The sequence below is a fragment of the Typopeltis vanoorti genome, chromosome 8 (assembly GCF_054136105.1).
Source record: "Typopeltis vanoorti isolate ZY-2024b chromosome 8, IOZ_Tvanoo_1.0, whole genome shotgun sequence".
In the NCBI taxonomy this organism is placed as follows: domain Eukaryota; kingdom Metazoa; phylum Arthropoda; class Arachnida; order Uropygi; family Thelyphonidae; genus Typopeltis; species Typopeltis vanoorti.
The window spans coordinates 130,307,678-130,323,201 of NC_143556.1; the positions used below are offsets into that span (position 1 = coordinate 130,307,678).

The following is a 15,524-nucleotide window of genomic DNA, read 5'->3' on the forward strand; positions in this document are numbered from 1 at the left end:
AACGAGTTCACAATTGCTAGATGAAACGCTACTGCAAAGTCCACAACCCTCTCTCCTTCCTGGTTCATCATTCCCACTCCGTGGCCACCATGTACTCTTTCACAGTCTCTATTCTGTCTCCCAATGTGTCCGTTCAAGTCTCTCCGACAATCACCATCTCATTTTCTTTCAGTTCCCTCATTTCTTCATCTAACATGTTCCAGAACTCATCTTTCTCCTCTGCTATACAACCAACTTGCGGGACATATACACATAATACGACCACCCATTCTTCTCCAAGACCCAATTACATTCGCATGATCTTGTCGTTCCTTCTACCCACTTCCAGTACTTCGCCCTTCATTCTGCCACACACCACAATTCCTACTCCATTTCTTCCCTCGTTATTCGCTCCAGAGCAGAACAATTTATATCCATCTCCCAGTTCCTTTGCCTTTCCCCCCTTCCACCTTGTCTCCTGCACACATAAAATGTCCAACTTCCTCTTCCTCATCATGTCTGCCACCTCTCTTCCCCTTCCAGTCATGCTTCCAACATTCAGTGTTCCCACTCGCAACATCCTCTCCACCTGCTGGGCTCGCTTTTTAAACCACATCTTCCCTTGATGCAGTAGCCCTCGTCCACTTCTCGCAGCTGTAGGGCGATGTGGCTGCATGTCACTTAAAGGGTACGCCCTAGCCCTTATATCATTTTCTCTTTGACTCATATCATAGTTTGAGCTGGCATTGAAGTTTTACGACCGGATGCCCTTCCTGACATCAATCCTCACCATTTATCCAGGCTTGGGACCGGCACCTATTGAGGCTAGCTTGCCTCCTTCAGTGGCTGCATAAGACTAAATGACTTAGCGAGATAGGAAAGACTCACCCCTAGCCCTCGAATACTCTAATAGCATCAGGGGGAAGGAGCAAGGAGAGGAGTAAGAAGCGAAGAAAGAAGAGGAGGAACCAGCCTACAGAATAATATAACAGATGTATATTACATGAAGTAAGGCATGGTCCAGCATCTGGTACCTCGGATTTGCCATACCCGTACTCACTAAAGTGAGCCCTTGAGGTATGTTCTTCTTTTCAATATGAAATTCAATTTTATCATGTTCAAGACTAAATGGTGAACACTTCCAATTTCAAATCTTCTCTACACTCTGGTGTCCTGCACCAGGGAGAAAACATCACCATCAACAATAACATAGTCAATGAGATTTTTCTTATTCCTTGCCTTTTCTCTCCATGTGAATTTGTGCACATTTTTATGTCAGAACATGGTGTTAGTAATAACCAGTCCATGTCCTGAGCAGAAATCCAACAGGTATTTGCCGTTATTATTAGCTTTGCCCTTTTCTCCAAATTTTTCCAGAATATTTTTGTATGTCTGACAATTATTTCCTACCCTGCTATTTAGATCCCCAACAAGGGTCAAGCTTTCCTTTTTCATTGTGTCAGTTGCTTTCTCTAAAGCTTCAAAGAATTCCTCTACTTCTACCTTTAGGACCTTCTGTGGGATCATAGGCTCAAATAAGTCTCATTGTCCAGTTCCCCATTCTTATATTTGCCTACATCACTCTACTTGAGTACCTGCCATTGAAGAAGATTAGCCTCTTTTTTAGTGTTGAATGCTGTGGCTAGCCCTTTTTTTCCTTGATTGTCATTGCCTGAATATAACATTTTGTATTTATTGCTTCGAAAGATCTCACCAGTTTTTGTCTTTTTTGTTTCAGTCATTCACCCTTATTATGTCAATCTGGTACTTATCCAATTCCTAAGCTAGCGCCATTTCTGTGCCATTCAGGCTTCTTATGTTGATAGTACCGATCTTGAACTCTAGTGATATTCCAAAAATATTCTTCAATTTTTATTCAAGAATATGTATTTGATCCCTGTCGTGAAGAATAAATATTCATGATAGGGATCTCCTATACCCCAAATTTGAGACAAAGAAGGGACCATGTCTACAAGTCTGTTTTACGGATAAAAGGTGCTACTTCGCTATGATAGGTGTTTCCATTAAACTAGCTATTTTCTGTGTGTGTATATGCACATATGCGTTTTTATAGGTCAATAAAGATTTCCTAATACATTAGTTTATTACTGCTTTCAGGTATTGTACCTTTGGATTATGGAATTTCAGGATGTGCTGAATATGTGGTTTTACATGAGTTTGATGTTAGTAAGTATGGAAATTTTTTTTCTCAATTTAATTTTATTTGCATTCTCTAGATTGTTTCATAGGTGATGTTTAATCAAGTAAAAAAATTATATGAATTTACCATCAGTAAATACTTTTAAAATTGTCATTATTGTGTAAGTTGTTATGCTACTTTTGAAAAATGACATTTACATAATCGAAAGAACATTTGGGGGGAGGGGGGGGGGTTAGAATATATTGCCTGTAGAATGGGTAAGTTAACTCTGCTTTAAATTTGGAAGAAGTTGGCATTTCAGGGAAATAAAATTTCTGATTTCTTGTATCTGATATTTCATATATCATAGTAAAATTGCAGGTTTTTCTATACTTGGTTTCCTTTTAATCTTATAAATTTTATTCAGATGTCACATCTCTTTGACATGTGAGAACAGCAAGTGACTTACTACTTACTAGATTGGTGTTTCTTAAAAACATTCCTGCAAATGGCACATTAGATGATGGGGAAGAGAAGATCCAAATTTCAAGTTTGTGCGAAATCTGTAAAAAAAAAAAAAAAATTAATAATAATAATAATAATTCTTAGAGCAGCAGCAGATAATACAAAATATAGCTTGTCTGAAATATATATATATATATATATATATATATATATATATATATAAACCATTTAAAGCTGCTAATATTCATTTTTTGGTTTTATTGTTTTTAATAGATTATTTTTCACTGAACCAGTTCATCTGATTTGCCAATTCATTTTATTATTTTTAATTTTGAAATAAGGGAAAGAAGGGATATGATAGAAACATTTACATTGTTTAAAGGGGATAAAATGAACTTCATTCATTTTATTCATTTTATCCATTTTTATTATGTGTTTTATAGGATTGAGGCAGTAAAAATGTTTCAGCACTTAGCTAGAGGGACCAGAACAAGGAGTCATCTCTGGAAGTTGAATAAAGGTGTGGTTAGTAGGGGGCATGAGGACTAGATTTTTTGCTTGGAGAGTTGTGAATGAGTGGAATGGGTTGTTGCTGGAGTCAGTTGTTATTGCTTTATATGTTAATGGATTCAACCAGAGGTATAATAGATTGTATCTAGATTGGTCCTCCTGCAATGAGTCTTCAGACTCCATGGAGGTGCCCATATAATAATATGTAGTTTTGGAATGATTGTCATCATGTGATGCTATATCGCACATGATGGACAAGATTACATTGCAAGTTTGCCATCAGATCTATGCTTCTGATACAGATAATGATCAGATATCTTCCTTAAGAAAGGAGGGAGGGAAGAAAGAAAGAAAAGAAGGAGAGAGAGAGAGATATATATAATGGAGAGTAGTTCTAATACTTGTTTTTAAGTGCTTGTACTTGGCATTTTAATGGTTTTTCAGCAGTTTTAATGTTAACTGTTTTGAAGAAGTTTATATGTTATTAGAAAGAGAATTTTGTTAATTTATTGTTATTTATTTAGTTATTTTTTGTAGGGTGTCTTCAAAACTATTTAAGGTATATTCTAATTCATTTTAGAGTTTGATGTTATGAAAACAAATATAGCTTTGTTCGTTAATGTTTTTCTGTTTACCATATTTCAGTATAGAATAGCAGAGTGAATTAATATTTAGGGAGCATTATATGTGAAATCATCAAATTAAAAATTAAATATAAGCTGAAGAATTTTGTATTTTGATGAAAGTGAATTTCTTGGTTACCCTGCCCTTCAGATGAAAGAAAATATTTTATTTTTAGATTTTTTTATTGGCATCCTATTAGTTATGGTAGCCATTTTTATTCAGCAAATTAACAAAATATTTACAATTTTGGAGGGTTCTAAAAATAATCACAGTTTTTATTTTAACTGTCATTTTAATGCTCAAGATATAGATTTTCACTTCTTTTGAATTTGTTGTGGCAGCCACCTACTTTAGGTATTCGAAGTTCTCTTTCCATTTTATACTCCACCTTGCAATTCCTAGGTTGAATCCACAAGTCTGATTTTGTGTGTGTGTGTGTGTTTCATTTATTCAAATAGTGAAATGTGTTCCTATATCATGATATAAAATCTTTTTATAGAAGAAATGTTTCAGTGGGGATTTAGGCACCCCTCCAAAGAAAGTTATGTGAGTGATTAAATAAATATTTAAAATTTTTATGAGAGGTACTCTTGATTGGTGGCTGTATGGTCCCATTATGTTATTTTCATCCCTACAGCCTTTTTTAGTTGCATCAGGAATAGTCCAGTAGTAGGTCTGTGATTAGCAGTGTGCCTCAGGGCTCTGTTCTTGGGTTGCTACTATTTAATTTGTTCATTTAACAATGTAGGAAATTATCTGAGAGGAACCATTGTTTACTGATAATGGAAAATTAGATAGAGCAATAGTTAATCATTATCATCATCATGCATATCAAGGATTTAGGCCTAGCATGGCCTGTTCCGACCTTAGAAGTCATCGTTGAATCGTTTAAGAGGACGTCCTGGTTTTCTTTTTCCTAATGGCTTGTACTTTAAGGCTTGTTTTGGTAATCTTTCTGTTTTCATTCTTTGAACGTGTTCCATCCATTTATGCTTATATTTTTTAATTTTTTCTATCATTTTTTTTTTTTTTTTTTTATTTGCTTGGAGAGTTGTGAATGAGTGGAATGGGTTTGCTGGAGTCAGTTGTTATTGCTTTGTATGTTAATGGATTCAAGTAGAGGTATAATAGATTGTGTGTCTAGATTTTAACATCTGTATTAACTATTGCTTATAATTTCAAAGAAACGAAGAAATTATAAGCAATAGTTAATACAGATGTTAAAATTTTGCAGGATGATTTGGATAGATTGGCAGTCTGGGCAAAGGAGAATGAATATCAGTTTAATGTGGCAAAGTGCAAGGACATGCATTTTGGAGTGAAAAGATTACCAGCTGTGTAAAACATTGATGGAACTGTACTCTTGAAAATTGATGAGGCAAGGGATTCGAGAGTGTTAGTTGATAAGGAATTAAAGTTTAGAGGGCAAATAACAAAAATAGCTAAAGCAACTCATCTGATTAGTTGGTTACTGAAGAATATTTTTGGGCAGCCTGGCTGGCCAAGTGGTTAACATATTCGCTCTCCAGCCAAAAGGCTGTGGGCTCAAATCCCACCGTGGGCATGGATATTGTGATTGTCTGTGGAAATACTAGTGCTGGTGGCAGGTGGCGTTGGTGTAGTTGCGGTCAGTTGGTGGATTGAGTGGTGGAGACAGAGTTGTAGAGCAGGTGCCCTCCCTCAATGAGTCTTTGGATTCTCTGGAGGTGTCAAGTAATAATAATAATAATATTTTGGTGAGCAGAGACAAGCAAGTTATCATTCCTCTTTATCAAGCCTTGATAAGATCCCATCTTGACTACTGCATTCAGATCCAGTCACCTGGGTTTCTTGGCAGAGAGGATCCAGGGGCGAGTGACCAAGATGATAGCAGGTCTGTGGAATGAACTGCACAAGAACAGGTTGAGGATTTGTGGGTTACAGAAATTGGCTGACAGGCAGAAAAGGGATGATATGATTGAGACATACAAATTACTGAAGGGTTTTTACAAGATTACTACAGAGGAAATATTTCAGAACAGGTGTGGGGGGGAGAGAACTAGCGGCCATCCTTAGAAACTGAGTAAGAGTGTAGTTAGCAAGGGTGTTAAAGCTAAATTTTTTTCTTGGAGAGAGCTGAATGAGTGGAATAGGTTGCAAGTCTGTTGTGGATGCCATGACTATGAATGAGTTCAAAGCAAAGTATGATAGATTCTACACTAATGTTGGATAGTTCTTGGCATGATGTTTACAGCCTCCCTTGATGAGTCTAAGGACTCCAGAGTAGCCCATAATAATAATAATCTTGCAGCATATTTAGTAGCTGCCTCTAAAGACTCTTGTTGTTCATTCATGTTCCTTGGCAGTGTTGATGGCTTTAATGGTAGTTGTGTGTAATTGGGAAGACAGATGTATGTAGCAGATTAGAGCGCTCTCCTGTGATGAGTCCTTGGACTCCTTGGAGGTGTCACATAATAATAATAAAACACTGGGACCTTGTTTAACCTCCCTACTGGCTGAGGTGGATGAAATAGTGAGACCAAATTGCACTTCTTATCCATGTTATTCAATAGGTGTTACAGAATCATATCCAGATTTAGCTGGCTATAGACATCATGGCCAGTTGGGGGATTAATAGGGTGGCACCCTAGCTAACATGAAATTCTGTCATATTGTACTATCATGTCATATTATATTAATCCAATAAGGTTACAATTTGGTCTGCTAATTCCCAAATTACCATCCTTATTCATTCAATATCCAAGAAGACACCTGCTAACAGGGTGCACCACAAGAAGTTGAAGATTAGACATTAGGTCAGAAGCCCTGGTTAGTTCTTATCTTATTATCACACTTAAACTTCTTAACTTCTTATCCCACTTAAACAATCAACACCTCAGAATACAGTTTACTTTGGGAAAAGAAAACAATAACAATCTCCCTTTCCTAGATGCTCTGATTACATGCCAGCCTGATGGATCCCTTGGCTTTCTCTGTTTACAGAAAACCTACACATACCTGTAGATACATTCACCAGCAATCGTTCCCCTCCCAACAATATGGGATTATAAAAACCCTATATAACAGCCCAAAAAAATTAATCAGTTCAGATAACAATGCCCTTACCACTGAACTTGACCATATTCTTAACACCTTTGTAGCCAATGGCTACAATCCCCATAAAATCCAAAAAATATTAAAACCAATTTACCTCACCCCCCCCCCCTCCTCCATAACAGGAACTACTATAAATCTATCGCCATTACTTATATTCGGGGTACTTCTGAAAAGCTAACAAAAATCCTAAAAAAATATTACTTGACAACTTGTTATAAACCATATTAAAAAGTGGCATCTCTTATCCGCTCTCCCAAGGACCAGCCACTTCTCCTGGACCTACCTGGAGTATACCAAGTCCCTTGTAGTTGCAAACTGTATTACTATGGCCAAATAGGCAGGACAGCTAATATCGGGATATCTGAACATAAGGATTATATCTGTTTCCACCAATACAGCCACTCAGGACTTGCTGACCATGCTTTGGACACCCACCACAAAATATGCTGGAAGAAAGCTACCCTACTACACCGCAGCAAGTATATAAATATAAAAATGAGAGATTATTCTTGGAATCAGCCTCAGCTCTAAAAAAAAACTCCCCAAACCTCAACAAATTTAGATGCATGAGACTGCCCCAAATATGGAAGCTTGCATTCTTAGAACATCAGCCCAACAGCCAAGTTACTACCCAATTTAGCCCATTAGGTGGCACCTTTTCGGACTCTAGGACTGACTTCAGTTATTGTCTTCAGCCATATTTGTTCAGTGTTAGTGCCTGCATGCACATATTAAAATGAGATTCAACATGGGATCTGATTGAAGAAGGTAGTTGGAGAAATGAAAGAACACAGGGAGGGACTGAAAAATATAAGAAATCGCTTAGCAAATTCTGAAGGGTCATCAGGCAGGACAAGGAAAATTTTTATACTAATAAATGTGAACAGATAGTTTTCAGATGAGGAGGTCCATGTTTCATTTAGTTTGTGACCTAAAGCACAAGTTTAAGCCCAAATTGAATGCCATCAAAGACAGGAATGGAGCAGTACTTACAGAAGAAAATAATACCATGAGGAAAATTTGGGGGAAAACCCCATCACCAGGAAAATTTTGCGAATCCTTCTCCACTTGGGCATGAGCTGCCGCATAGTCTCAATGGCTGCCTTGATGCTTCCATTCTAGTGGCCTCATCACCAGAGCGATCGCACCGTGATGGTATGAAAGCAACTCCAGCTAGCGCTGCCTTTTAACGTGCGAGGCATGAATGGTATCATTGCAGTGGCTAGGCATTCAGTCATAATTCCACGAATGGTAGCTTTGCACCACTGGTCACTTGACCAAGCACATGTACCAAGTGTCTGAACCTGCGGTTCCTCTTGTACTGAGTAGGATTACTATCACAACGACTAGTCTGCTTCGCAATGATAGGAAGAGCTGGCATCGAAGGATCAAAAAGCGACGTCGCTATGAACGCTTGGCCGCCACAAGCCAGTCATCCCTGTGGTAACTTTTCCGACACCTCTTGCTAATTTCCTAATTTTGAGAGATGTCGCTCTTGCAACAACTCTCAAAATCAAAAGGATCAATAGGCCCCGCTTTCACGGTCCATATTCATACTGAAAATCAAGATCAATCCAGATTTTGCCCTTTTGCTCTACGCAAGGTTTTTGTCCTCGCTGAGCTCGCCTTAGGACACCTGCATTACCTTTTGATAGATGTACCACCCCAGTCAAACTCCCTGCCTGACACTGTCCTCAGAGCAGATCGCACCAGGTAATGGAGCCCCGGTGCTTAGGGCTAGAATTGTGGACCTGGAGGGTCCGCTCTTCGCTTCACTGAGTCAGTAAAGAAACGATAAAAGTAGTGGTATTTCAGGGCGACCTCCCACTTATGCTACACCTCTCATGTCTCTTCACAGAGTCAGACTAGAGTCAATCTCAACAGGGTCTTCTTTCCCTGCTGATTCTGCCAAGCCCGTTCCCTTGGCTGTGGTTTCGCTAGATAGTAGATAGGGACAGTGGGAATCTCGTTAATCCATTCATGCACGTCACTAATTAGATGAAGAGGCATTTGACTATTTTTAAAAAAAAAAATTTTTTTATAAATCTTCCTACTGTATTAAGCGCAGTAGTATGCTATACATACTAGCCCCGAAGGGCAAGTTGATAGGCTGAAGCCTATTACAGGAGTTTTAACCAATGCCAGTTCTAGCTATAACAGTGGTCATACTCTGGTGACGATGCCATGCCACCAGTGTGCCCTGAAGGGCTCTCAAGGAACTAGTAAATCTGGGGGCTGCACATACTCATGTATCTGCCTGGCAAGGTCCATTTTGCTTATAGTAATTGACCTTGCTCTTATGGCAGTAGGTAAGTGGGCACCCTGTTCCCACTACCTAGGCATCAATAACCCAGAACTTGTTATTTCTTCATAATGTGGTCTGGCTTACGGATACCAACTTGGGTCCTGTAACGTGGCTGAACTGCAGTCTCCCAGCCTTTATTTTTAAAACGGTTATTTAAAATGGAGACTACGGCATCAGCCTTCGCACCCGTACCCCCATGAGTGCAGAAGCAGCACTGTGCTACATGTGTCAGAGTCTCAACATATGGGCATCCCGCCCTACAATTCCTATCGTAACTTACCCCTCTGGCTGTACGTGCCCTAGTAGGTAGGGCATTAATTCTTGTTCTAATAAGGTCTATAAATTCAAAGCCAGGAAGAAGTCTGGTGCCATCTCTCACTCATTGATGTTGGGGAGGCACTAAAGAAGACTCCTTCAAGGGGTCACCATCGACCGAATTGTATAAGAGGGATGCCCACCTTTTACACTCTGCGGCAGCTGAATCTATATATGCACCCATGTACTGAGTCCAACCTTTAGCATGCCTATAGTCCTTTTGAATTATAGGACTGTAAAAGGCCTCTTTACATATAGGAGAGGAAGATGTTTCTAATTTGCTAAGTCTGCATAGTCTGAGTCGTGGGATCAACCATCTAAGAGATGGGATTCTGAGTCCTCCATCCTTCACCCCTGACACGCTATTGGGGTGTCAGGAGGTAATCGGAGCCACGACCTCACGGCTGTGCGGACAGCTTTGTCCATTCGGGACAGCTCTGAAACGTACGTCCTTCCAAGCACCAGCTTGTGGTAAAAGCAAGGAAGGAGGTAGAAAGAAAGAAGAAAGAGTCTCTGCTGGGGCTTCAAGGGAGCTTTCCTTAAAGAAGCTAACTCGGCTTCTAAAGACAAATGGACAGAAGACCTCCCCTTTGGAGTGAATATGATACCTAGGTATCTCCACTCCTCCAGGATGGTCAAAGAATGCAATGACCTACCGTATAGGGAAAACTCAATATCCTTGACATTAAGCTTCTTGTCGCGACCAGAGGGGACAAGAGCTAAAGAGCAGGACTTCTCTACATTAATAGAGAGGCCTTGAACAGAGAAGTCAACTGCTCGGTCAAGGAGTTCCTGCAAGCCTACCTTAGTGGAGGCTACAAGTATAAGGTCGTCAGCGAAGGCCATAGCATTAAACAAAGAAGCATCAATAGAATATCTTATATGTTTAGGGAGAGAGTGAAGAAACTCATCTATGATGCAATTAAAGAAAAGGGGAGATAGAGGGTCACCCTGACGTACCCCCCCCCCACACACACACACCACGGGAATAGAGGTCGTCTGGGACCCTGTTGTGATAGTAATAGAGTTATCTGAATATAGCTCCATAATATAAGAAAGAAAGGATTCTGGACATCCTGCAATAGATAGCGCACGAAGAAGAGCAGGTAGGGAGACACTATCAAAGGCCTTTTGGAGGTCCAGGGACGCCATATATAGAGGCTTAAGGTGGCATCGGGAATCAAACAGAAGAGAAGAAAGAAGGTAATATTTTCAGCGCAGCCATCCGAAGGGACAAAGGCTCTCTGCCTATAGTCATGTTGAATATATTTCTGAAGTCTTTTGACTAAAACCTTATGATATAAACGAAGTAATACAGGAAATATGGTAATTTTGCGAAATTCTGAAGCGTTGCTTGAAGTTTCCTTCTTTGGTATAAAGATGATTCTTGAAGCACGCAGATAGGGAGGAATGACCTTACTAGCAAGAAGCAAGTCAAAAAGGTCTTGAAGTATCTGCAAAGGTACTTTCCAAAGCCTAGATGCAGTAAAGCCATCAGGCCCCGGAGCAGAAGAGTCTGCAGGGAAGGCAGTTTTAATCTCTTGAATAGAGACTGGCTGGAAAATATCAGAAGCAGGAATGGACCTCAGCACTTTCAGTGGCTCTGTATCTGGAAGATGTGGCAGTGGAATGGAGAAAACTGAGCTCCAAAATTCCACAAACTCTTGATGTTTATCCTCAATAGGCGGAGGAGAGGTGCCATCAAAGATAGACCGCGCACTTGCCTCGGTTCTTTCTATAGAGGGCCTGCATTGCTGCATAGGACCTCTTTCTCTCCTACGAGACACAGGCCCTCAAGTCCTAACAGTATCACTACGCCGAGAGGATGGATGTACCTCTGTAAACACAGCTAGAAGATAGTTATTAAGCTGATCTGTAATATCTATGCCACATAAGTAGGAACTAATGAGAGTTTTTAAGCATTGATGCTGATATTCAGGATGAGGTGGTAGGTCTAAGGATGATGACAGACGAAGGGCATCATGTGTTAAGAGAGCCATGACTCCCTTCATTACTCCTGCCATTTACCCGCTCTTGATTGAATTTCTTCACTTTGACATTCAGAGCACTGGTCAGAAATCACATTGCGTCAACACCTCTCAGCGGCCATCGCAATGCTTTGTCTTAATTAGACAGTCGGATTCCCCTGGTCGGTGCTAGTTCTGAGTCAGCTGTTAGTTGTCGGTCGAAACAGTCGTACCAGACGCGCTATGCAGCACCCCGTGCAGCTGAGGCATTCCACAAGAAGGCCCTGCCGCTGGTCCGGGCTCAACCATTCCATCACTGGACAGTTTCGCCCAGTCCCGATGCAGTACCATACCCGCTTCGGACCCCAGCCCAACTGGTTCAGTCCTCAGAGCCAATCCTTTTCGTTAGGTTACGAATCCGTCTTGCCGACTTCCCTTACCTACATTATTCTATTGACTAGAGGCTGTTCACCTTGGAGACCTGCTGCGGATATAGGTACGGTTCGGCACGAAAATCGCACTCTCTCCCTCGGATTTTCAAGAGCCGACAGGAGCGCTGCGGACACCACAGGAGGTGCAGTGCTTTGGGATGCTCCATGAGCTTAAACGTGCACTTTCTCAACTCTCAATCCTAGCAGAGTTAATTAAGGCACTGGAATGGGAGGGGAGGGGGAGGTAAAGTGTTTTATGGATTGATTACAAGGATATGAAGATAGGATGATGGCCTAGACTGGAAGAAGTTGTATTTTATACCATTATAAGAGAGATATGAAGGATTGCAAGAACTATAGAACTATAATCTGTCATGCAAGCAAGATTTCATTAAAGATCATTGTAAATAGGATTGAGGCCAGAGTTGAGGCAGAGATGCCTAGGCAACAAGCAGATTTTAGGAAAAGGTAAGGGTACCAGAGATCAGATCCTTTGCCTTAGACAGATCATAGAAAAGTATAAAGAATTTAGACTCGCTATGGTAATGTGTTTCATAGACTACTCGAAAACTTTTGTCTGTATTCATGTGAAACTGTAGTTTTCACATGAACACAGTCAGAAAACCTAATGAAAATATTAGATTTTCTCAACACACTATCAGGTTGATAGTGTGTTGAGTAAACAGGTGTTGGATTAACTGATTGGCTTCAGGTTAGAAAGAGTTAAGCAAGGATGCCTACTTTCTCTTCACCTATTTAGTATCTATGCTGAGGACATAATGCACATAGCATTGGATGAGCTTACACATAAGACAGGAATTAGGATAGATGATAGATTGATCAGTAATCCTGGATACATTGATTCATTCATTTTGTATGGTGATTCAATGGCCGTGAGCCCCTTTTATGGGGAGGTATGGCACCACCTCAATCCCCCTATTTTTATTCGGCCTCGGGACTGGCATAGCTGGCAATTCAGACCTATTTACTGGAGGAATTGTCAAGTATTCCTGACTGTATCCTTGTGCGTTCACGGGGCCGGTTTGTCTGCTTACGGGATGAAAAACGCCAGATAAACTGACGGAAAAAACCCAACTGCCCGCGCCCTAGACCGGCTAACTTGGCTATGGCTGAGGAAGATCCTCAAATTCCTCACGTCTTCGACGGGAATCAAACCTGGGACATTCCTTCACCAGTCATATGGTTGCGAAGCGCATACCCACTAGGCTAACCGCACGGACGGTAAACTGATGATACACTAGTTCTTTGTAATGACAAGAAAGAACTAGGACAAATATTTGATAAAGTTAACGAGATCAGTAAGAACAGAGGACTTCTGCTCAATCCTAGCAAGACAAAGATTATGGTTCTCAAAGGAAATACAGACAGGGAAGCTCCTGAGAAACAAGTGTACCTTAATGGTGAAAGAAATGAGTAAGTCAGCTAGTTCAGGTTTCTGAGATCCATTATTAATGTGAAATGCTGTTCAGAAAATGTCAGAAGAAGATTGGGAATTGGAAATCGGACCATTCTGTCAGTTGTGCCATTTTATATGCTAAATTATAATGACTGTTTTTCCAGTTTTAAATGCCAAAATGATAATCAGCTTTATCATTAATGCCATTACATATTATTTCTAGTTTGAATTATTTTAGTCGATGTCAGAAATTACTTCATGTATATCCACAAAATTTAATTAATCAAATATTATTTGCATTAATTCTGTACAAACTCATTTAGTGTATACACATATAGAAGGCATTAAACTAAATAACTCATTTGCATGCACTTTCTTTCAAATTAAACTGTACGGTAAACACAGATGGCTATGCATTGAGCTCAACTAAATTTAACAATCTTATAGTGAGAAAAACAGACCAAGAAATAACATAATCCATCAAACTACATTCCAATCAAACTTCAAGTAAATTTTTGAGAGTGTTAATTATCTGCGTGGACTATGCAGAGTAGCAAAATTATATCAGTACTCATCTTAAATTCTCATTTCAAAGTTCATTATTTGTCATCCTTTCTTTCAACAAAAGATAGAATTAAATAGCAGATACAGAATAGTCCTACATTCCAGTAGTATTCATTAAAAAATAAACAAAAAACTCTTACTGCTTTCGAATAATATGAAAAACGACAATCTTATGCAGCACAATGGAGACAATATATACGAGACTTGTTCAGAAAAAAGACCAAACTTTTTAAATAGCAAGCCACCTGGCACAGAGAGTGTGCTGTGGCTACTGAGTGTAGCTAGCGGCAGGTTTTGACAATAAACTGGCAATTGCCCTGTTCTGCTAAGGACATTAGTCGTCGAATTACATCCACTGAAGTGAGAATATGCACAAGCTGTTCGTGAAATTGCATTCTAACAATGGAAGAAACATTGGGAATGGTGTATTGCCGGTAGTGGGGATTACTTTGAAGGGGGGTGGGGGTCTGTGCTTAAAATGTTGTAAAATGAGCAATAAAGTCTTTATAGTAAAAGTTTTTTGAACACTCCTTATATTTAGTTTCTTCTCTTCTGGTTAATTATTATAATGATATGCAGCATTTGAAATTTTTTTTCTCTGATTATCATATATGATAATCGAGTGTCGAGGCTAGCTGGTGAACGGACGTGCTATCGGAGAGCTCCTGAGAGATTTGTGTTTTTTGTTGATTTATTGATGTTTTGGATTCAATTTAATGGACTTAAGTGTGTAATTTTGGTGTATTATTGGAGCTTTATTAGCGTGGTTAGTGTACTAAAGTGTTTTATAACATAATCTATGTCGGGAAGTCGCCGATAGATGAATTCGTAATGTGTAGTGTTCGTGCAAGCTCCAGATAAGATAAGTATCATTTTCAGTTATCGATACAAATTACTTAATATTGTGTAGTTTTGTTTTGTTTGCCTTGCATATTTTAGTGCGTCTATTTTTGGTGTGTTATAACGTATAATTTGACAAAACACGTTGAAATAAGTATGGCACCTGTACAAAGGAAAATGGTGGCCAGTAATGAAGGTTCGCCATCGTTATCAAAGAACGGTAGCATAAAAGAAATGAGTCAGTGTACTAGCTGTGAAATGTACGCTTTGCGGAGTGCGGTCGGAGTGTGGTTAGATGATAATAAAGGATTGAATGTGTGTAGAAAATGTAGGGAGAATGAGGAATTGAAGTGTATTTCGGATCGTGAGTGTGATATTTTTGTCAACCTTCAGAATGAAGGAAATAGGGATATGACAAGAAACGGCAAGGTTGTACATGAAAATTGTGAGAGTGTGAATGTAGAAAGTGTGAATGATAGTATAAATGGTTTCTCAGAGAACAAAAAAGATGAGATGGATGCATTGAGTGAGATCGCGTTGTTGAATAGTACGATAGAAAGAGCAAAACAGCAGCTAGAGTGCATGAACAAAAGTAGACTGAATGAACCAACCAATAATAAAAGGTATGACAGGAAAAATAGACGTATGAATGTGAACATGAACAAAACGAAGGATAGAGTGCTGTATGGAGACTCGTTAGTACGAGGTGTGTTAGTAGAGGATTTGACAAAATCGTACCAACCTGGTGCGACCATAAAGGACGTAACTGAGTCTATTAGAGAGCAAAAGGAAAGGGTGAAAGAAATGATTGTTGTGGCAGGTACGAATGATTTGAAAGGAGATAAAATGGAAATGATAGAAGACCTGAATG

At 39.5% G+C, this 15,524-nt stretch overlaps 1 protein-coding gene and 1 pseudogene across 1 annotated transcript in view; one reads left to right on the plus strand and one right to left on the minus strand.

Annotated features, from left to right (window-relative positions):
- The window catches only part of LOC150104352 (ferry endosomal RAB5 effector complex subunit 4-like), a 267,536-nt gene that overhangs the window by 106,711 nt on the left and 145,301 nt on the right, over window positions 1-15,524 (plus strand). Inside the window, exon 4 of the mRNA XM_090396938.1 lies at window positions 2,098-2,166. Within this exon, the coding sequence (XP_090253064.1) occupies window positions 2,098-2,166 (69 nt within the window). The remainder of the gene's footprint in view (window positions 1-2,097; window positions 2,167-15,524) is intronic.
- On the minus strand, window positions 7,810-11,856 carry LOC150104353 (large subunit ribosomal RNA; annotated as a pseudogene).